The 23,331-nt window shown below is 49.4% G+C and overlaps 1 protein-coding gene across 2 annotated transcripts; it reads left to right on the top strand.

The window, feature by feature from the left end:
- Nucleotides 1-539: 539 nt before the first annotated feature.
- LOC128405626 (vomeronasal type-2 receptor 26-like) lies at nt 540-22,893 on the top strand. 2 transcript variants are annotated; one of them, XM_053372436.1, is made up of 6 exons: nt 540-1,982; nt 2,804-3,095; nt 4,532-5,386; nt 6,139-6,357; nt 6,937-7,063; nt 22,362-22,893. In XM_053372436.1, the coding sequence occupies exons 1-6, from the start codon at nt 1,768-1,770 to the stop codon at nt 22,379-22,381; spliced, it is 1,728 nt and encodes a 575-aa protein (XP_053228411.1). In that variant the 5' UTR covers nt 540-1,767; the 3' UTR covers nt 22,382-22,893. The 2 variants fall into 2 exon arrangements, with proteins under 2 accessions (XP_053228411.1, XP_053228410.1); XM_053372435.1 differs by lacking the exon at nt 22,362-22,893 and adding an exon at nt 13,798-15,700.
- Nucleotides 22,894-23,331: the final 438 nt, after the last annotated feature.

Raw genomic sequence — 23,331 nt, 5'->3', positions numbered from 1 at the left:
CAACATTCTAAAATCATTACATTATAAAATAAGTTCAAATCAGATTCATGGCAACGATTGGGCTAGAGTTCTGTGAGGATTACCAAAGGAGGGGGTCAGGCTGTGCCTTGGCCAAAGGCCTGGTGGAACAGCTCTGTCCTGCAGGCCCTGCGGAAAGATGTCAAGTCCCGCAGGGCCCTAGTCTCTTGGGACAGAGTGTTCCACCAGATCGGGGCCAAAGCTGAAAAAGCCCTGTCTCTGCTTGAGGCCAGCCTAACCTCCCTGTGGCCTGGGACCTCCAAGATGTTTTTGTTTGAAGACTGTAAGGTCCTCCGTGGGACATACCAGGAGAGGCGGTCCCGTAGGTACGAGGTTCCTAGGCCGTATAGGGCTTTAAAGGTTAAAACCAGCACCTTAAACCTGATCCTGTACTCCACCGGGAGCCAGGGCAGCTGGTATAGCACTGGGTGAATGTGATCTCGCAGCGAAGACCCCGTAAGGAGTCTCGCCGCGGCATTCTGCACCCGGTGGAGTTTCTGGGTCAGTCTCAAGGGCAGCCCCACGTAGAGCGAGTTACAATAATCCAGGCTGGAGGTGACCGTCGCGTGGATCACAGTGGCCAGGTCAGGGCGAGAGAGGTAAGGAGCCAACTGCTTAGCTTGGCGGATATGGAAAAATGCCGCCTTTGTTATAGCTGCAATCTGCGCCTCCATAGAAAAGGAGGTGTCGAAGATTACACCCAAACTCTTAACGGACGGTCTTCCCCATCTTGGCCTCTGGTGCTGGTCTCCTGGCTTGCATCTTTCTCCCCAAATGCTACATTATTCTTCTGAAGCCCAACCTCAACAGCAGAGAGCATCTAAGGAGGAAAAAATAATTAGGAAATCAAACACCTTGACGTTATCCAATAAACAAACCACAAGGAAGGTAGCCATATCATCCTGTTGTTAATGTCCACTCTCCTTGGGAGATACCTGCAAGAAAAGTAGGAAGGATCTTCATCAGGCTGGGAGAAGAGGTGGGCACCCAGGTGAGAGCTGGAGGAGTCTGCTTTTCTATGTGTGGATAAATGATAAGATATGCACTATATAAATGTAATAAAGGGTCTTTTTAGTTACCCTTTTTCTATTCTTTCCCCTCTTTTTCTTTTCGATACAATTGTGTTTTGCATTTTCTTATAAATGAGCTTGAATTTTATTGTTTAATGTGTAAAAAAAACACCTTTCAATAAAATTGTTATAGCAAACATGGGCAATGCCCTTCCATATTTTCAGACAGGAACTCCTCCTGGAAGGTGAACCTGGGACCTTCTGCATGCAAAGTGGGCACTCAGATATTGAACTATGGACCTTTCTATTAAAAAGCAAAGTTGTAATTCTAGTCGCTTTGTTTTGAATGAATAGTTTCGATAGGCTTGCCAGGAGAGTGGTCCATCCAGGCTGGCATGGCCTACAGCGAAATTTCCATGATTCCAGAAAACATGTTTGTCATTTTCTCCTAAGATGGTGCAAAAAGAACTTACAGTATGAATTCTCTTCTCTTCCCTGAAATTATCACAATAACAGTCATTCCTGTTGAACCTCTGGAGGTTTACACCCATCGAGTCAACAATAAAGCGAAATACAGGACAAAACAGTCTTGTGATAATAAGAAAAATGATCATGTTGAGCTACTCCATTTTATGCCTGAGTATTGATGTCTCTGACTGAAATTGGTAGTTTTCAAATCAGGTTCTGCAAAGGTGCAATTGTTGTTTCAAGGGGAATATAATATCTCTCTGAGCTGTGGATGATTCGGTTGCTGCTCTTGGCCTGGCTCCTGCCTCAGGGCAGCTGCTTGACGAAGAGGACACAGACACGATCCCTGAAGCCCTTTCAACTCTACGAAAACTTCCATAGGGAGGGAGATCTCATTGTGGGTGGGAATTTACCCCTGTTCAGGGCCGTGGTCAAAGACCCATCCTTTAAAGAGTATTCCAGAGAACAGGACCATCCTGATTTAAAGTAAGTATTCAGACAGGTAGGGCTCTGAGTTGGAAACTGGGTTGCTCCCCCCCCCCAAAAAAAACTGGAATGCTGTTCATCTTTCTTGTGCAATCTGGGGACAGGGCAGGGCAGGGCAGGAGTGGGGTGGGATCTGCTGTGGAGGTTGAAGGGAGTAAAATATCTCCACAGCAATTTGCTGTATATTCTCCCTCCCAATGTCACCATTCCATTTAGTAAGAAATCACTGCTTTGCATCCAGTTGCTTCCTTATTGTTCAACATCACTGTTAATTTTGTGAGATTCAAATGTTTCTCTCTCTTCCCAGTTAAACCCATTTCCATGATTTTCTGGGGTTCCAATATTATATTATATTATATTATATTATATTATTATTATTATTATTATTATTATTATTATTATTATTATTATTATTATTATTATTATATTTATACCCTGCCCAACTAGTTGGGATGTCCCAGCCACTCTGGGCGGCTTCCAACATACAGTGGTACCTCTGGATGCGAACGGGATCCGTTCCAGAGCCCCATTTGCATCCAGAAGCGAAGGCAACGCGCGGGTCGCGATTCGCCACTTCTGCGCATGTGTGTGATGTCATTTTGACCATCTGCACATGCGCGAGCGGCAAAACCCGGAAGTAAGGCGCTCCGTCACTTCCGGGTCGCCGCAACGCACAACCCGCAAATACTTATCCCGAAGCTACTTCAACTCGAAGTATGACTGTATATCAAAACATAATATAACATCAAACATTGAAAACTTCCTGATACAGGGCTCAACTTTCTATCGTTCCACCCATAACCATTTTACTCCCATCGCAGGCTTGTCCCCAAAAACTACCAGTACATCCTGGCCTTGCAGTTTGCTATCAAAGAGATCAACGAGGACCGGACTCTCCTCCCCAATGTCACTCTGGGTTCCCGTATCTACACAGAATGCAATTTTGCAAGCAAGACCACGGAGGCCACGCTGTCTCTGCTCTCCACGCGGAGACAAATGGTGCCTAACTACAAGTGCGAGAGTCGGGACCAGCTGCTGTCCGTCATTGGGAGCCTAGACGCCACGACTTCAAGACAGATGGCATCCATCCTGGGCTCCTTCAAGATCCCGCAGGTGAGGAGAGCCACTTGCAGAAGCTATAAAGAGACAAAAACCCATTTACTGTAAACTGCTTCTGTTCTAATGCCTGGATAGCTCAGCTGGTTAGAGCGTGGTGCTGGGAATGGCAAGGCTGCAGGTTTGATGCCTGCATGGGGCAGCTGCCTATTCCTGCCTTGCAGAGGGTGGACTGGATGATCCTCAGGGGTCCCTTCCAACTCCACAATTCTATGACTGTGATGGTTAGTGATCAGTTTGGTCTTTTGCCTTCAAGCGCCTCATTAAGCCGTTGACAATGAATCATGATCAGATATGGTACGATTGATCCTAATGCCCACTGACCCATTCCCTCTTATCTCATTTTCTAATCCATTTTTATCCCTTAGTTTCTTTCTGCAGCCCAATGAATGAATGTCCTGATTATAATCCCCTTGCATATTACTGGTGGTATTACTCCACCTCTCTCTGTGAGAGAAGAGTTCTTTTTGAAAGACAATGAAGAACTCCTGCCCCCAAATTGACTCCCCCCCTCAATTTATTGTGCAGAGCCAAAGGCCTTTACAAGGCTTTCCTCTGAAATCACACAACATACCCTATAAAGGTTTACAGCATAGAAAGTTTACAGCATGAAATTTTAACATTAGAGAGCATTAATATATCTTGAACAGAGCTTTTAGCTGCCAGAGCAAATTTGGCTACAGTTGACAAAATTTACTCACCTGTTGCAGTTTCCTAAACTACCATGTTGACCCAGATAATAGTTTTATTCAAACTTTAGACACATGGAGGGGGGGGGGAATGACAGAGTGAAAAATATTGAAGCATTATGTTCAATAAAAATTATATTGGGGGGGGGGTATAATTGCATTATGCAAAGTCCAGGGAATCCAGAGTCCTGCATTCTTAAAAGGACAACTTTCAGTCGGTGCTGAAAGTGAATTTTGGGAGACAGGGTGAACTTTAAAGATGGCATTTTGCTCAGGCTTCATTGGAAACTGCAAGTAACTCCTTGAAAGCCCTGTTTTTATGATGAACTTTTTATAGACGGAGGCCTTTTGTGGATGACTTAAAAAAATATTACAGCCAAATGAAATTGTGGGGAGCATTTGAGATAAAAGCAGCAGAAATGACAAAATAATTGCAATAGGGATGCTTTGTAATGTTTAATGTTTTTATATATGTTGGAAGCTGCCCAGTCAGATGGGCGGGAAAGAGGAAGAAGAGGAAGATACTTTTTGTAATAAAGATTGAATGCAGTAGAAAAGGTTTGAGTAAAGACACTGTGGAGGTGCTGCTTCTGGTGAAAATGTTCAAAAAATGTAATAAAAATTTGTGTGTATAGTTTTGATGGAGTACGGGGTGGCAGGAACTGAGGGGCCTAGAAGGCATCATGGAACATTCACATTATGTCTCAAAGGTCACTTTCAAAGCACAGTTCTTGCTCTTTTCAGCTGGGTTATGGCTCCTTTAACTCTGACAAGGAAGATGAAACGGTATCCTCGTCTTTTTGCCGCATTGACCCCAACCAAGTCCTCCAGTACAGGGGTTTAGTCCACTTACTCCTGTACTTCCACTGGAATTGGATTGGACTCCTTGCTCCGGAGGAGAGCAGTGGCGAAAACTTCATCCAGACTCTGACACCCCTCCTCACCCAGAACGATATCTGCGTGGCGTTTGCCAGAAGGGTCATTCCAGAAACGGTGACTTTTCTGCAGCATGGAAGAAAATGGATGAAACACGTTTCGGATCTTTTCAAGAGCGACGTCCAGGTGGTGATTGTCTTTTTGGACTCCAACACCTTGCGGAACCTGTTGGGCCCCATGTCTGTCATGAAAAAGCTCAACAAGATCTCAGCCAGGAAAGTTTGGGTCCTGACAGCCCAGTGGGATTTCGTCACTGAGGGGTCCCAGAAGCAATGGAAGGGGCTGAAATCTTTCCATGGGGCCCTTTCCTTCCAAATCCACTCAAAGGAAGTGCCAGGATTCGCCCAGTTTCTCTCAGAGTTAGATCCACACCAGCCACAGGCAGATGCCTTCCTCTGTCGCTGGTGGAGAGTTGTGTTTGACTGTGAGTTTCTGGGATCAGGCCTCATACCTTCACGGAGCAAGAGAAAATGCACAGGAGAGGAAAAACTGGAGGACCTGCCGGCCTTCGTGTTCTCAGTGACCATGACTGGCCACAGTTACAGCATCTACAACGCCGTTTATTCCGTGGCCCACGCATTGCATGACACCATGCGCTCACCGGGAACCAACCGTGCAGTGATGGGAGGTGTCAACCGTCTTCCAAAACTCCAGCCATGGCAGGTAATGTCCTTGCGCTGCCTAATTTGGTGACTTGATTGGAGCAGCAAGAATGTTGCAGAAGCTGCAACAGAGAGGGGGAACCTCAGGTCTAGGGCTGCATGTGACCCATCTAGGTTCTCTTTCTGGTCCTCAGAACTCCTCAGTAGAGCTGGACGAGATTTAGTTTTCAACTTCGGGATATACCGATATATGTCTGAAAGAAGGGTGAAGCTGGTTTTCAACTTTGTGATATATCACCAGCTAAGCATTGCGATATATTGATATAGACTGTCCTCCTTAACAGTCACCCAGCTTTAAGGTGACGGGGAGAAAGTTGCAGGAAAGGACCATATTGGTATGTGTGCCCTGTGCTGTGTTTCTTGCTTTCCTTCCCCATAAGGACAAAATATGGCTGCTTCTGATCTTCATCTGGTTTTGCTCTCTCCTCGTCCCCCACCCACCCATGCGCACCCTAATTTTGGGAAAGGCAGGCTGGGGCTGCCATGCGGGGCCCTGCAGAGCAGCGGAGCCGCTTGGGTTCCCATCAATGCATGCGCTCCCACTTACATGAGCACCAAAAATGGTGCCAGAATGGGGAAATCCCAACTTACTGGAACAGAACCTCTGTTTAAGGGAGTTCTACCAGGGAACTGCAGAAATAATGTGGCTGGTCAAGGGAGCCGTGGACTCAAAATGGTCAGAAACCAGTGGATCCAAGGGAGCCAGACCAACAACCCCCCCTCCCCGTTTTCTGAGTGTTTCTTCCATTTCAGATTCTTGCCGCTTTGAGGAAGACTCGGTTTAACAACAGCGCTGGGGATGAAGTCTCCTTTTCTGAACATGGCAGGAGACCAGCTGGCTTTGATATCCTGAACTGGGCCTTCTTCCCCAATGACTCTTGTGCTGTTGTGGAAGTTGGCGGTCTGGATCCTCAGGCTCCGCCAGGCGAAGACTTCAGCATCAACCCAGACACCATTGTGTGGGATTCCCAGGTGGGGCAAAATGAGGGCATAAGGCCAAGGCCAGTACAAGAGTTGGCTCCCATCTCTCCGCAGCCATCACTACCTGCCATTTCTTTCATGGTGGGATCAGTGGGGAAATTAGGATCTCTCCTTCCACCCCACATCTGCACACTGCGTTGTGAGGGTGCTGTTCCCCAGACCAGATCAAACCACAGTCTCATTTAGTCTTGAAATGTGGACTACATTTGATGAAACTTGATCTGAGTTCATTTTTGCAACATTTAAAGAAACTGCAAAGTTCTGAAATGGATCTGGCACTCCCAAGCTGGTTGTCTCTCTCCATCAATAGGGAATCTCCCGCCACCTCTTCCAAGTCCTGTTTAGTTTTTGGGGTTTCTTAAAATCTATTTAATCAAAGCAAAGTGGTCTTGGTCCACAATGTTCCCCTAAATCATTCATTTCTTCTATGAGCCTCAGTTTTTGTGGTTCCCTATAACCTGCAGAGGTATGGAAGAGATTTGACCACTCAAGTAGATAAATCCCTCCAAGTCCTTTTTCACTGCAAGACAAGCATTGACCTTGTGCAGCAATTTCACCCTTCCCTTTCAGGAGATCCCATTTGCCAGGTGTGTGAAGAGATGTCCTCCAGGGCAGAGCAGAAGAGTCCCAGAGGAGAAGCCGGTTTGCTGCTATGAATGCAATTCTTGCCCAGAAGGGACCTTTTCTAACCAGACAGGTATGTCAAATCTAGAAGCCCGTATTGAGGTGCAGAAGTTGTTAGGAGAAGGGTTGCTTGTGGAGAGAGAGAGAAATCCTGGAGGAGGAGAAGTGGGAAAATCCCCTGCAACTTGGATTTGGGTTTATAGTTCTACCTGTTCACAAAGATGTCGTGAATTTGGGGCAAAAGATTCCTACATTGCAGAGGTTCGACTAGATGGCTCTTGGGGTCCCTTCCAACTCTACAGTATGACTCTGGGATTCATCAGAATAGTTATCAATAGTTTAATAATGTGATGGGATGGTGAGCTGCTTGTGCGTAAAATCCTAGTCCCTCAGAGTTTGGCTAAGTCCACAAACCTCTGTCTGTGACGGAGCTCCTTAAGCATGGCTCCATCAGTCGCTCGTTGAATCGGACAGTGGGCGTTTACGGAACTTCTTCCAGCATAAAAGCTCCTTAACGGAAACGCGTCTTCTGGACTCTCGGCGTGACAGTTTCCGGCGAGGAGTGGGTGTCCCTATAGGAGGTCTTGAAACCTCCCCACTGTTCTCGCTTGAAGTGTCTCTGAGCCCTCCCTCCGACTCACTTTCCCTTGGAATTCCACTTCTCCCCCTGCTGGTTCCCTCCTCAGCTGAATGGTCTCTCTCACCCTCCGTGAGCCCTTTCACCTCCTGCGTCTCAGATGGCAGTTCCCTGACATCCACCTCCCCTCCAGGGCCCCCTTCACCCCCTTCCCTCCCCTCCTCTGCGGGAGGCGAGGGAGCAAAACCCCTGAAAGAACCTCCCTCATCTTCCGAAGTTTCGAACACTTCCCTCCACCTGTTGCTGTTACCGGTTTCCAAGTACTCCTCCTCATCGGAGTCTGTTCCTTCTTCCAACTCCGATTCCCTGAATCCTTCCAGTTCCTCCTCATCGTCGGTGGTGCCAAAGTACTCCCTCCGGAACCTCGCTACTGGCTGAGGTTTCCTGGGGAACCTTTGGTGGAACGCTTCGATCAAGATCTCGTCACGGACCTCCTCTGCCGTCACCCAGGTGTTTTCCGACTCCGGTTCCCCTTCCCACGCGACCAAATACTCCACCTGATTACCCTTCCACCTGGAGTCGATGATTTCCGCCACATGGTTGCTGCTTTCCCTTTCTTCTATGGCTGGCCCCCGTGTGGATACCCCTTCACCTTCCCCCCTATATGGTGACAGTAATGACCTGTGGAATACTGGGTGCAGTTTCATGTGGTTCGGTAACCGGAGTCTGAAAGCCACTGGGTTGACCTGTTGGATGACCTCAAATGGTCCCAATCTTTTGGGTCTCAATTTCTTGCAACCCCCCTTGAACGGCAACCCTTGGGTTGATAGCCACACCTGACTCCCCACCCTAATGGTTTCACCTTCCCTTCTGCTCTTGTCTGCCTGCCTCTTATATTCTTCTTTGGCCCTTTCTAAGTTGAGTTGGAGTTGACGATGGATCGCTTCCATTTCTTCTACAAAATGTTCAGCGGCCGGGACACTCCATCTCTCCCCTCCTCCCCCTGGAAACGCCCTGGGGTGGCACCCATAATTAGGCAAAAAGGGGCTTATCCCGGTGGACACATTCTCTGCATTATTGTAAGCAAATTCCGCTAGCGCCAACTTTTCGACCCAATCGTTCTCTCTGTCATTGACATAACACCTCAGGTATTGTTGGAGGATACCGTTTGCCCTCTCCGCCTGCCCATTGGTCTCAGGGTGCCTGGCAGTCGAAAAGTTGACCTCTACGTGCAACAAGCTCATAAGTTTCCTCCAGAATCTGGACGTGAACTGTTTCCCTCTGTCGGAGACCACCCTCAAGGGGGCGCCATGCAGCCTAAAAATATGTTCTACAAACAATTTCGCTGTCTCTTCCGCCGTGACTGCATGTGAGCAAGCTACAAAGTGACCCATCTTAGTTAACAGGTCTACTACGACTAGTATGGCGGTTTTCCCCTGGGATTTAGGCAGATCAGTCATAAAATCTATCGATACCGCCTCCCACGGTCGTTCTGGTGTGGGTAACGGTTCTAATAACCCCGCTGGCGCCCGCCTTTCTCCTTTGGCTCTCTGGCATTGGTCACACCTTCTCACATACTCCCGTACATCCTCCCTCACCTTGGGCCACCAAAACTCCCTGGTCACCAACCACATGGTCTTGTGTTGCCCAAAATGCCCCGCTGTGGGGTTGTCGTGCAGCTGTTTGAGTACTCTCCCCCTCAATTCCCCTTCGGGTATATATAGTGCCCCTTTGTAATACAATGCCCCGTTTCTTTCTTCAAAACCTCCGGGGTCTTCTCCCTCTCTCCTTAAACCTCTGAGCTTATCCTGGGCGTATTCATCATTTACCGTTCCCTCTACCAGTTCTCTTTGCCCCACCCAGGCCGCCCCACACACCCAGTGGTCCTCTGGGATAATATGTCTCTCTTCAGGCGCTCCCTCCCCCTCCAAATATTCGGGTTTGCGTGAGAGAGCGCCCGCTCTGATGTTTTCTGGACCTGGCACATAGCAGATTTCAAAATGGAATTTGGAGAACTCCTGGGCCCACCTCACTTGTCGTTGGTTGAGCACTCGTGCCGTTCTCCAATACTCCAAATTCTTGTGGTCCGTACACACTTGCACCTTATGCTGTGCGCCAATTAGTAAATGTCTCCATCTCCGGAACGCTTCGTGAATGGCGAGTAGTTCTCGGTCATATACGGTGTAGTTCCTCTCGGATTTGTTCAGCTTACGCGAAAAGAAGGCACACGGTCTCCATTCCAACTTATTGCTCCCTGGCTGAAGCAGCACCGCCCCCACCGCCCGGTCTGAGGCATCAGTTTCCACTCATGGGTTTTTGTAAATCCACATGCAGGAGCTGTTCTTCCGAAGCGAATGCCCTTTTCAATTCCTCAAATGCTTGCTCCGCCTCTGCCGTCCAAACGAATTTCTTCTTGCTGCTTAGACAGTCCGTGATGGGAGCTGTTAAGTGGGCAAAGTTCTTGATGAATTTACGGTAAAAGTTCCCAAACCCTAAGAACCTTTGCACATCCTTTTTCGTTTTCGGTGTCTTCCATTCCAGCACCGCCTGGACCTTGCCTGGATCCATGGCTAATCCCTTGTCTGATAAGCGGTACCCCAGGAATTCCACCTCCTTGGTGTGAAACTGACACTTCTCCAATTTCACCCACAGCTGGTTTGCTTGCAGCTGGCTCAGCACTTCCCTGGCATCCTTTACATGCTGCTCCTCATTCTCTGAATATATCAGCACGTCATCGAGGAAGGCCACGCAATTCTTGTAGAGCAAAGGTCCCAGGACATGGTTCATGAGCGATTGAAAACAGGCGGAGCCTGATTGCAATCCGAATGGCATAACTAAATATTCAAAAGCCCCCAAAGGGGTGAACATGGTGGTTTTCCATTCATCCCCTTTCCTTATTCGTATCAGGTTGTATGCCCCTCTCAGGTCCAGTTTCGTGAATATCTTTCCCTTCCTCACCCTGGTCAAAATGTCATCAATCCTGGGCATGGGGAAAGTCACTGGTTCTGACACGGCATTTAGCCGCCGGTAGTCCACTACAAGCCTGGGTTTATCCGTGTTTTTTTTGTCCACAAAAAACACTGGGCTCCCCCCCACCGCTCTGGACTCTCTGATGAAGCCCCTCTTCAGGTTTTTATCAATAAACTCCCTTAACTCCTGCATTTCCCTGTCTGACATGGCGTACAGCTTGCCCACGGGGAGCTGGGCCCCAGGGACCAGGTTAATTTGGCAGTCAAAGTCTCTATGCGGTGGTAGTTTATCTGCTTCCCTTTCGCTGAAGACCTTGCTCAGGTCAGCGTATTGTTTGGGCACCTTCCCTTTGTCCGCCACTTCCATCCCTGCTAGAAAGGCTTTTGCCCCTTCTGGCACCTTCCCTTCTCTGCAGTGTTCCAGACAATGTGCTGACCCAAAGGAGACCACTCTCTGATGCCAGCCCACTAGCGGGTCATGCAACGCTAGCCAGCTCATTCCCAAAATGACGGGAGCCCCTCCCAGGGTGGCCACATTGAACGCTATTCTTTCGGTGTGCCTGGCCACCCTCATAACCATTGGGACGGTCTGTAGGCTAACTTCTCCTCCCAACAGCTCCCTCCCATCGATCGTGGTCACCTGCAGGGGGTTGCTTAAAGGGAGTATCTGTATCTGGTGTTCAGCTGCAAACTCCTTACTCATAAAATTACAGGAGCTGCCTGAGTCCAACAGCGCCTTTGTCTTTAGTGGGTATCCGTTTGCCAGCTCTAGCAACACCTCTATTACCAGGGCTGGTCTTGGAGGTTCCGGAGTGGGCACTTTTACTGCTCCTTGGCCTGGCTGCAGTGCCCTGACGGTGGCAGCCAGGCGTTGGCTTTTACTGGCTCCTGGACTCCCTCCTCCCTCCCCCCAACAGCTCCCGCCATCCCTTGCCATTCCTTTCTTTGCGGGCAGACTCTGGCAAAGTGACCTGGCTGCTGGCAGAGATAACATTTCTTGGCGCTCTTTCCCTCCTTCTTCCTCCCTTCACTGGGATTTGAAACTGCGCGCGCGCGCGCTGTTCCAACTTCCATCGGCTCTCCTGGCGGGAAACTTGGCTCTGGAATCTCTGGAATGCGGAAATCCCTCCAACGCTCTCCTTTCCCCTCCCGCTTCTCCAAGGCTCTTGCCTCCTGGCGCGCTCCAATGGTCAGCGCTGATTTGGTCAGCTGGTCCATAGACTCTGCCCTGGGCGCCCGGGAAAGTTCGTCTTTCACTGCCGAAGAAAGCCCCTCTTCAAAGAGCATTTGAATGGGTTCCGCCGATAGGTCCCATCCCAATTTATGTATCAACATTGTAAACTCAGTCCAGTACTCACGAACCGATCGGCCCCCCTGTTTGCAAGCCATCAATTGTCTGCGCACCAGTCCCTGTTCAATCTCGCTGGAAAACATCAAATCCATGGCGCGAAAAAACTTCCTCGTGTCCTTCAGCATTTCACTATTCCCTGCCATCAGGGGTCTAACCCAGTCTCTCGCCCCCCCTTCGAGATGGCCAATCACAAACGCCACTCGCGATGCCTCGTCGGGAAAGTCGTTAAACTGCAGTTCGAGAGCATACTGCATCTCTGTCCTAAAGGCTTGGTAGTTCCTGGGGTCCCCCCCAAACTTCTGCACCAATCCTGGCATCTTTCTTGCTAGTGTAGCGCCTTTTGCCTTTTCTGCATCCTGCGCCCTCCTTTCCTCTAGCCTCGCCGTTTGCAGTGCTAGCTGGACTTCCAACACCCTGTACCTTTCTTCCAGGCTTGGACCCTCTCCAGCTCCTCCTGCTCCCCCGGCTCCGGCTGGGTTGCTCATGATGCCTCTCTGCACAAGCTGCTTTCAGGGACTGTCCGATTGCTGTGATGGGATGGTGAGCTGCTTGTGCGTAAAATCCTAGTCCCTCAGAGTTTGGCTAAGTCCACAAACCTCTGTCTGTGACGGAGCTCCTTAAGCATGGCTCCATCAGTCGCTCGTTGAATCGGACAGTGGGCGTTTACGGAACTTCTTCCAGCATAAAAGCTCCTTAACGGAAACGCGTCTTCTGGACTCTCGGCGTGACAGTTTCCGGCGAGGAGTGGGTGTCCCTATAGGAGGTCTTGAAACCTCCCCACTGTTCTCGCTTGAAGTGTCTCTGAGCCCTCCCTCCGACTCACTTTCCCTTGGAACTCCACTTCTCCCCCTGCTGGTTCCCTCCTCAGCTGAATGGTCTCTCTCACCCTCCGTGAGCCCTTTCACCTCCTGCGCCTCAGATGGCAGTTCCCTGACAAATAAGTTCTAAATCATTGATAATTATGAGAAACTGTTCCATATTTTCATAGCCTCTGTTTTAATAAACATGCGTACATTTTAAAAGCATGTTGAAATGGGGTAGGTGGGTATTAGGTTGTTCTTGTTTTTATTTTGGTTATGTATTTTGTGTTTTTATATTGTGATTTTATCCTAGGACCTGCGGGTATAGGGTGGTATACAAATTTAATTTTTTTAAAATTATTATTATTATTATTATTGGTGGTGATGATGATGATGAACCCAGATTAAACAGTTCACATCAAGACATGTTTCCGTAGCTGTGGTTAAAGACTCAGCTAATTGGGGTTTTAATCTGACCCTGTGATCCAAAACAGAATTGCCTATCTCCCCCCCCCCCGAGTGTGTCAGGGATCGTGCTGAGGAGGGCTGCACTAAGGAGGAATGGTGGGAGCCTCCCCCCCCCCCGCTCCTGATCTGGATCTTGAATCTTCCCAGGAGCAGGGAAGTAGTATAGATTTGGAACAGCGGTTTGCAGAGGGACATAGTTCAGAAGGCAGAAGCTGGGAAATCATGAATGGGGAACAGCTAGGAGAAGAAGCACTGGGAGAGAGAGAGTTAACAGATTCGCTGTCTCTGGAAAGCATTCATCCGCTCAGCCCAAGGTCAAGAAGAGCTGGTAAGGAGGCAGCACAGAAAGCACAGTGATTACGAGATCAGGTTACAAGACGCGGGAGTGACGGGGGTGACTAGGGAGGAAGTGGGTGGAATTCTTAACTGGGAGCACCGCCATTCCTAGGAAATGGATTCTTTGTTCTCTCGCTGTGATCATTAAAGTTTCTAACTGGTAAGAAGACTCCTTTTCCTTTGTTCTGCTTATCTACTGCCAAAGAGGGGAGGAAGCCAATTCCCTGACGCCTGACAGAGTGGCAACCACAGTCGAAAAGACAAATGGCACATGTGATATATTTCAATAGTGTTTCCTTGTGCCAGATGCCACTCAGTGTACCAGCTGCCCTGAAGACCAATGCCCAAACAAGGAGGGTGACCAGTGCCTCCTGAAGAAGATCAACTTTCTTCCATACCAAGAGACTGGGGGTGTTCTTTTAGCTTCCCTTGCCCTCTTCCTCTCTCTGATCACACTTCTCATGCTGGCGACCTTCATCCAACAACGGGACACACCAATTGTCAAAGCCAACAACCGCAGCCTCACCTACGTCCTCCTCGTATCCCTCCTGCTCTGCTTCCTCTGCTCCTTCCTCTTCATCGGTCGACCCAGGAGGGTCACTTGTCTTCTCCGACAAACTACTTTTGGCATCGTCTTCTCTGTTGCCATTTCTTCCGTCCTGGCAAAGACCATCACGGTGGTCCTGGCTTTCATGGCCACCAAGCCGGGAAACATGGCAAGAAAACTATTGGCGAGACAACCAGCAAATTCTATTGTTCTGATCTGCCCCCTCATCCAAACTGCTATTTGTGTTGTTTGGCTGGCAACCTCTCCCCCCTTTCCAAACCTGGACTTCCATTCCATAGCTGGAGAGATTGTAGTGGAATGTAATGAAGGTTCAGTCACCATGTTTTATAATGTCCTGAGTTTCCTGGGTTTCCTGGCCCTTGTCAGCTTCATGGTGGCCTTCCTAGCTAGGAAGTTGCCTGATAGTTTTAATGAAGCCAAGTTTATCACCTTTAGCATGCTGGTCTTTTGCAGCGTTTGGATCTCCTTCGTCCCAACCTACCTGAGCACCAAAGGGAAGTTCATGGTGGCTGTGGAGATCTTCTCCATCTTGGCCTCTGGTGCTGGTCTCCTGGCTTGCATCTTTCTCCCAAAATGCTACATTATTCTTCTGAAGCCCAACCTCAACAGCAGAGAGCATCTAAGGAGGAAAATGGGAATCTAACCCACTTCAATCTTCCCTGCCAGTTAAATTTTCACAAAATTGTAGGATGTAAAACTTATAGCAGTCAAGTACCACATTCATACAGTGGACATGTTAGGGGATGTTTTGTCCCACTCAGGAGAAGAGTTCCTGTTTCCTGCTGAGCTGGGACAGACTTGAAGAGGGTGCCGTCTGTTGTACTACCATAGAGGAGCACACGGCCTCCATGTTCTGACCTGTGTGTGTTCTCCATTGTGTATGTTGCTGTGTGTTTGGAGAAGTGACTCCTTACTTGCAGTCACTTCTTTATGGAATAGTTCTAGTTGTTATGTAACCTGAGCCTGCCTTCAGGGATATCTCTTTTTAAGAGGGAGTAGAAGGGATCTCACCAGGAATCTCCAACAAGCCAGCAACAAGCTAACCACTGTGTAATTTAAAAGGGGGGATGTTTGGAACTCTGCTAGAATATGGAACTTGCTAGCACAAGTTAGGAAGGATATGATTAAATAATATATCCTCTCCTGCCTCCGTAATCATCCCCACAAAAATGAATCACAGTTTCCTAGTTATCAATACAAACTCTCCCGTCAAAATCTGCAGTTGGCAATGAGAGCAGGTTTGGTTACTTTCCAAAAGTCTAAGCAATTGTCTGTATTTCCCCTGAATATCCTTTTTCTCTCAATCAATAAAAACTGTGAAAAACCAGAGAGAATTGTGCCATTCTATTCAAGTGTTGAAGTTGCTGTGTCTTCTCCCTTCCTTGGAGGTGGGCCATCTGGCACGGACGCTTTGGGGGTTGGGCTGAGTGACTCTTGAGGGACCTTCCAACCCTACAATTCTATGCTTGGCTCTCCCCACCCATCGCTTCTTCCTCTGGGCAGTGTGGGATGCCCGTCTCTGAAAACCTAGCTGTGTCCCCTTCTCCAAAGGAATAATACATTCTGCTCCAGTGCTAGATCCCCCAGAGAAAGGCTGGAGGTTGCCAGACCACAGAGAGTTCCAGGGAGACAGTTGCTGCAAGTGAGGTTGGTGGCCAGCAGAGGCCCTTTATCCCTCTGGCTCCAGACTAAGTCCTCCAGGCTCTCCCCCTGTGGGAAGGGACTTCAGAGTCTTCAAGGGGCAATCCTGTGACCTGAAGATGCTCCTCCATCCCAGAGCCTCCCTTCTGGGACAATTCCAGGCTGGTGGTGGGTAGTGGGAGGCACCTGGTTCTTCACACTCAAGAGAAGGTGCCTGTGAAGGTCCAGGCCTTGGCCATATAGGCCCTGCGGGGGCCAGGGGGGGCTGGGAAGTTCTTCCGTTTCTGAAAGGTGGCTTGAGTTGCTTCTAGAGCGGCTCTTTTAAGGACAGCTTGCAGGAGCCGCAAGTTAAAAAGTTCAGGTGAGCACATTTCTACCTGACGGAATGCTGGGTACCAAAAATGATTATAACTGTGCAGTGTATTATTTGCATGTGTGTGTTGGGTCAACTTAGCCCTATCGATTCGGATGCTGTCAGTGGGTTCTTGTTATTATCTTGTTCGGCTGTGTGTGTATGAAAGGAGCCACCCCAAGGTGAAGGCCTCCTCTGTTATTTGTCCCTGTGTCAGTTTCAGTCTGTTGGTTAGTTTTTGTAGTACAGCTGTTATCCATACAGTTTGGTACCAGTGGTCCATGTTCATTCCAGACAGATCCCTCTAGTTTCCAGTAAGGTTATAACTTTTTTACAACCTGCTGTTCCTGAAGCTTAGTGAGATGGGATGATGAGCTGCTTGTGCGTAAAATCCTAATCCCTCAGAGTTTGGCTAAGTCCCCAAACCTCTGTCTGTGATGGAGCTCCTTAAACATGACTCCATCAATCGCTCGTTGAATCGGACAGTGGGCGTTTACGGAACTTCTTCCAGCATAAAAGCTCCTTAACGGAAACGCGTCTTCTGGACTCTCGGCGTGACAGTTTCCGCCGAGGAGTGGGTGTCCCTACAGGAGGTCCTGAAATCTCCCCGCTGCTCCCGCTTGAAGTGTCTCTGAGCCCTCCCTCCGACTCACTTTCCCTTGGAACTCCACTTCTCCCCCTGCTGGTCCCCTCCTCCGCTGAATGGTCTCTCTCACCCTCCATGAGCCCTTTCACCTCCTTAGTCTCAGATGGCAGTTCCCTGACATCCACCTCCCCTCCAGGGCCCCCTTCACCCCCTCCCCTCCTCTGCGGGAGGCGAGGGAGCAAAACCCCTGAAGGAACCTCCCTCATCTTCCGAAGTTTCGAACACTTCCCTCCACCTTTTGCTGTCTCCGGTTTCCAAGTACTCCTCCTCATCGGAGTCTGTTCCTCCTTCCAACTCCGATTCCCTGAATCCCTCCAGTTCCTCCTCATCGTCGGTGGTGCCAAAGTACTCCCTCCGAAACCTCGCTACTGGCTGAGGTTTCCTGGGGAACCTTTGGTGGAACGTTTCGATCAAGATCTCGTCACGGACCTCCTCTGCCTTCACCCAGGTGTTTTCTGACTCCGGTTCCCCTTCCCACGCGACCAAATACTCCACCTGATTACCCTTCCACCTGGAGTCGATGATTTCCGCCACATGGTTGCGGCTTTCCCTTTCTTCTATGGCTGGCCCCCGTGTGGATACCCCTTCACCTTCCCCCCTGTATGGTGACAGTAATGACCTGTGGAATACTGGGTGCAGTTTCATGTGGTTCGGTAACCGGAGTCTGAACGCCACTGGGTTGACCTGTTGGATGACCTCAAATGGTCCCAATCTTTTGGGTCTCAATTTCTTGCAACCCCCCTTGAACGGCAACCCTTGGGTTGATAGCCAGACCCGACTCCCCACCCTAATTGTTTCACCTTCCCTTCTGCTCTTGTCTGCCTGCCTCTTATATTCTTCCTTGGCCCTTTCTAAGTTGAGTTGGAGTTGACGATGGATCGCTTCCATTTCTTCTACAAAAAGTTCCGCGGCCGGAACACTCCATCTTTCCCCTCCTTCCCCTGGAAACGCCCTGGGGTGGCACCCATAATTAGCCAAAAAGGGGCTCATCCCGGTGGACACATTCTCAGCATTATTGTAAGCAAATTCCGCTAGTGCCAACTTTTCGACCCAATCGTTCTCTCTGTCATTGACATAACACCTCAGGTATTGTTGGAGAATACCGTTTGCTCTCTCCGCCTGCCCATTGGTCTCAGGGTGCCTGGCAGTCGAAAAGTTGACCTCTACGTGCAATAAGCTCATAAGTTTCCTCCAGAATCTGGACGTGAACTGTTTCCCTCTGTCGGAAACCACCCTCAAGGGGGCGCCATGCAGTCTGAAAATATGTTCTACAAACAATTTCGCTGTTTCTTCCGCCGTGACTGCATGTGAGCAAGCTACAAAGTGACCCATCTTAGTTAACAGGTCTACTACGACTAGTATGGCGGTTTTCCCCTGGGATTTGGGCAGATCAGTCATAAAATCTATCGACACCGCCTCCCACGGTCGTTCTGGTGTGGGTAACGGTTCTAATAACCCCGCTGGTGCCCGCCTTTCTCCTTTGGCTCTCTGGCATTGGTCACACCTTCTCACATACTCCCGTACATCCTCCCTCACCTTGGGCCACCAAAACTCCCTGGTCACCAACCACATGGTCTTGTGTTGCCCAAAATGCCCCGCTGTGGGATTGTCGTGCAGCTGTTTGAGTACTCTCCCCCTCAATTCCCCTTCGGGTATATATAGCGCCCCTCTGTAATACAATGCCCCGTTTCTTTCTTCAAAACCCCCGGGGTCTTCTCCCTCTCTCCTTAGACCTCTGAGCTTGTCCTGGGCGTACTCATCATTTACCGTTCCCTCTACCAGTTCTCTTTGCCCCACCCAGGCCGCACCACACACCCAGTGGTCCTCTGGGATAATATGTCTCTCTTCCGGCGCTCCCTCCCCCTCCAAATATTCAGGTTTGCGAGAGAGAGCGTCCGCTCTGATGTTTTCTGGACCTGGCACATAGCAAATTTCAAAATGGAATTTGGAGAACTCCTGGGCCCATCTCACTTGTCGTTGGTTGAGCACCCGTGCCGTTCTCCAATACTCCAAATTCTTGTGGTCCGTACACACTTGCACCTTATGTTGTGCGCCAATTAGTAAGTGTCTCCATCTCCGGAACGCTTCGTGAATGGCGAGTAGTTCTCGGTCATATACCGTGTAGTTCCTCTCGGATTTGTTCAGCTTACGCGAAAAGAAGGCACACGGTCTCCATTCCGACTTATTGCTCCCTGGCTGAAGCAGCACCGCCCCCACCGCCCGGTCTGAGGCATCAGTTTCCACTCTCATGGGTTTTTGTAAATCCACATGCAGGAGCTGTTCTTCCGAAGCGAATGCCCTTTTCAATTCCTCAAAAGCATGCTCCGCCTCCGCCGTCCAAACGAATTTCTTCTTGCTGCTTAGACAGTCCGTGATGGGAGCCGTTAAGTGGGCAAAGTTCTTGATGAATTTACGGTAAAAGTTCCCAAACCCTAAGAACCTTTGCACATCTTTTTTCGTTTTCGGTGTCTTCCATTCCAGCACCGCCTGGACCTTCCCTGGATCCATGGCTAATCCCTTGTCTGATAAGCGGTACCCCAGGAATTCCACCTCCTTGGTGTGGAACTGACACTTCTCCAATTTCACCCACAACTGGTTTGCTTGCAGCTGGCTCAGCACTTCCCTGACATCCTTTACATGCTGCTCCTCATTCTCTGAATATATCAGCACGTCATCGAGGAAGGCCACGCAATTCTTGTAGAGCAAAGGTCCCAGTACGTGGTTCATGAGCGATTGAAAACAGGCGGAGCCTGATTGTAATCCGAATGGCATAACGAGATATTCAAACGCCCCCAAAGGGGTGAACATGGTGGTTTTCCATTCATCCCCCTTCTTTATTCGTATCAGGTTGTATGCTCCTCTCAGGTCCAGTTTCGTGAATATCTTTCCCTTCCTCACCCTGGTCAAAATGTCATCAATCCTGGGCATGGGGAAAGTCACTGGTTCTGACACGGCATTTAGGGCCCGGTAGTCCACGACCAATCTCGGTTTATCCGTGTTTTTTTTGTCCACAAAAAACACTGGGCTCCCCCCCACCGCTCTGGACTCTCTGATGAAGCCCCTCTTCAGGTTTTTATCAATAAACTCCCTTAACTCCTGCATTTCCCTGTCTGACATGGCGTACAGCTTGCCCACGGGGAGCTGGGCCCCAGGGACCAGATTAATTTGGCAGTCAAAGTCTCTGTGCGGTGGTAATTTATCTGCTTCCCTTTCACTGAAGACCTTGCTCAGGTCAGCGTATTGTTTGGGCACCTTCCCTTTGTCCGCCACTTCCGTCCCTGCTAGAGAGGCTTTTGCCCCTTCTGGCACCTTTCCCTCTCTGCAGTGTTCCAGACAATGTGCTGACCCAAAGGAGACCACTCTCTGATGCCAGCCCACTAGCGGGTCATGCAACGCTAGCCAGCTCATTCCCAAAATGACTGGAGCCCCTCCCAGGGTGGCTACATTGAACGCTATCCTCTCAGTGTGCCTGGCCACCCTCATAACCATTGGAACGGTTTGTAGGCTGACTTCTCCTCCCAGCAGCTCCCTCCCATCGATCGTGGTGACCTGCAGGGGGTTGCTTAAAGGGAGTGTCTGTATCTGGTGTTCAGCTGCAAACTCCTTGCTCATAAAATTACAGGAGCTGCCTGAGTCCAGCAGCGCCTTAGTCTTTAGTGGGTATCCGTTTGCCAGCTCTAGCAACACCTCTATTACTAGGGCTGGTCTTGGAGGTTCCGGAGTGGGCACTTTTACTGCTCCTTGGCCTGTCTGCAGTGCCCTGACTGAGGCAGACAGGCGTTGGCTTTTACTGGCTCCTGGACTTCCTCCTCCTTCCCCCCAACAGCTCCAGCCATCCCTTGCCATTCCTTTCTTTGCGGGCAGACTCTGGCAAAGTGACCTGGCTGCTGGCAGAGATAACATTTCTTGGCGCTCTTTCCCTCCTTCTTCCTCCCTTCACTGGGATTTGAAACTGCGCGCGCGCGCGCTGTTCCAACTTCCATCGGCTCTCCTGGCGGGAAACTTGGTTCTGGAATCTCTGGAATGCGGAAATCCCTCCAACGCTCTCCTTTCCCCTCCCGCTTCTCCAAGGCTCTTGCCTCCTGGCGTGCTCCAATGGTCAGCGCTGATTTGGTCAGCTGGTCCATAGACTCCGCCCTGGGCGCCCGGGAAAGTTCATCTTTCACCGCCGAAGAAAGCCCCTCTTCAAAGAGCATTTGAATGGGTTCCGCCGAAAGGTCCCACCCCAATCTATGTATCAACATTGTAAACTCAGTCCAGTACTCACGAACCGATCGGCTTCCCTGTTTGCACGCCATCAATTGTCTGCGCACCAGCCCCTGTTCAATCTCGCTGGAAAACATCAAATCCATGGCGCGAAGAAACTTCCTCGCGTCCTTCAGCATGTCACTATTCCCTGCCATCAGGGGTCTGACCCAATCTCTCGCCCCTCCTTCGAGATGGCCAATCACAAACGCCACTCGCGATGCCTCGTCGGGAAAGTCATTAAACTGCAGTTCAAGAGCATACTGCATCTCTGTCCTAAAGGCTTGGTAGTTCCTGGGGTCCCCCCCAAACTTCTGCACCATTCCTGGCATCTTTCTTGCTAGTGTAGCGCCTTTTGCCTTTTCTGCATCCTGCGCCCTCCTTTCTTCTAGCCTCGCCGTTTGCATTGCTAGCTGGAGTTCCAACACTCTGTACCTTTCTTCCAGGCTTGGACCCTCTCCAGCTCCTGCTGCTCCTCCGGCTCCGGCTGGGTTACTCATGATGCCTCTCTGCACAAGCTGCTTTCAGGGACTGTCCGATTGCTGAGATGGGATGATGAGCTGCTTGTGCGTAAAATCCTAATCTCTCAGAGTTTGGCTAAGTCCCCAAACCTCTGTCTGTGATGGAGCTCCTTAAACATGACTCCATCAATCGCTCGTTGAATCGGACAGTGGGCGTTTACGGAACTTCTTCCAGCATAAAAGCTCCTTAACGGAAACGCGTCTTCTGGACTCTCGGCGTGACAGTTTCCGCCGAGGAGTGGGTGTCCCTACAGGAGGTCCTGAAATCTCCCCGCTGCTCCCGCTTGAAGTGTCTCTGAGCCCTCCCTCCGACTCACTTTCCCTTGGAACTCCACTTCTCCCCCTGCTGGTCCCCTCCTCCGCTGAATGGTCTCTCTCACCCTCCATGAGCCCTTTCACCTCCTTAGTCTCAGATGGCAGTTCCCTGACACTTAGTTAGATAAACTTTTGCCTAAAAACAAAGGAATGAACTGTCATTTCCAAATCTTTTGGAAAAAATACAGGGGGAAATTGAGCTTGCAAATTTTCTAATACTTGCAGAAAGTGTTATACATTGTACATCCCCTCTTATTGCTTAGAATAAATCAAGGCCTTGGTTTCTGCTTCAAGCACCATAAATTTCACACATCTGTTTGGTTGCGTGTTGTGTGCACAGATGGGATCTGGATGGCTCCCTCTTCCAGGGCTTCTCCAAGACAGTTTTAGGCAGTTTCAGACAGCTGTGAAAGTTCCAAACAGTTCCTTGAAGTTTTTAAAAGTGTTCATACTTATGAGTACTAAGGTTTATATATACAGTGATTCCAATTTTTCATTTTGGGGTGACCATTTTTCACAACTGAGAAGAATTAGTTCATTTTTCAGTGTTTCTAAGCAAAACTTCATCCCTTTATGATACAGGAAATCGTTTTTGTTTTTGAAGAAAAAAAGAAAGTCAAAAAGTTATCACTCTAGTGTCCTGCTATGATGCTCCTGGCTGCTGAGAGTAGAGGGCTTGTAAAAACCTCGCAGATCCGTAGAACGGGCTCCGTGATTTGAAAACAGAGATGATGTATGTACTTTTGCAACCCCAGAAAATCTTTAATAAAAACAATTTTTAAAAAACCTGTGCAGTTTTTTTGTTCTTATGCATCTGGCTTTGTAATGCCTTGGGCTACACAAATAAATGAGCAATGGCAATTAAGCTAAGCAGGTCCTGTAGCCATCCTGCTCAGCTTTGCACAACGTCCTCATTTCGGCCACAGGGATATGTATCCGTTCCCTTCTGAATTTGTCATTCCAAACACAGAATTAGTATTGGCTTTTGTACAACGTTCTCTTTATTTCATGCTGAGCATTTCCCCTCAAATGGTACAACACCAGAGTCCTTTGATCATTGGAAGCCAGAGCAGACTGAATATATATCTTTATATGCATAGATAGGAACATACACCCTCTGGCTAAGCCCACCCATTCAACCCTGTAGCCCCTGTGCAGCTTGAAGGTCCCAAATCTCCATCCTGGTGCATCTTATTTACTTGGCAAATATCAGGCAGGGGGATGGAGAAGAGGCCAGAAGGAGCTGTCAATACTCCAGTCTACACACTTCCAACAGGAGGACGGCCAACATGGGACGGAATATGGAGGAGAGGGCACAGCAGGGACCAAGCCGGACTCTATTCCTACCCTCCAGCCTAAGCTTTGGTCCTCTGAGCATGCACAGAGTGGCTTTTCCATGACAGGTGGAGGCAAGCAGGAGGAGGATCAAGGTCCAAAAGGAAATGATGCAGGAGGCCCTGAGAAGTGGCAAGGATGGTGGGGGCAGGTGAGCTGGAAAGAATGCCAAGGTATTTCGCACCTGGCAACCAGGGCACCCCTTTAGTTTCTGGTA

Source organism: Podarcis raffonei, chromosome 18, assembly GCF_027172205.1.
Source record: "Podarcis raffonei isolate rPodRaf1 chromosome 18, rPodRaf1.pri, whole genome shotgun sequence".
NCBI classification, from domain to species: domain Eukaryota; kingdom Metazoa; phylum Chordata; class Lepidosauria; order Squamata; family Lacertidae; genus Podarcis; species Podarcis raffonei.
This window is presented reverse-complemented; position numbering and strand designations above follow the sequence as displayed.

Coding starts and splice junctions, on each gene's coding strand:
- LOC128405626 (XM_053372435.1), top strand. CDS start 1,768: ATGATTCGGTTGCTGCTCTTGGCCTGGCTCCTGCCTCAGGGCAGCTGC. Junction 5,387..6,138: donor CAAAACTCCAGCCATGGCAG/GTAATGTCCTTG, acceptor CTTCCATTTCAG/ATTCTTGCCGCTTTGAGGAA. Junction 6,358..6,936: donor CCATTGTGTGGGATTCCCAG/GTGGGGCAAAAT, acceptor CTTCCCTTTCAG/GAGATCCCATTTGCCAGGTG.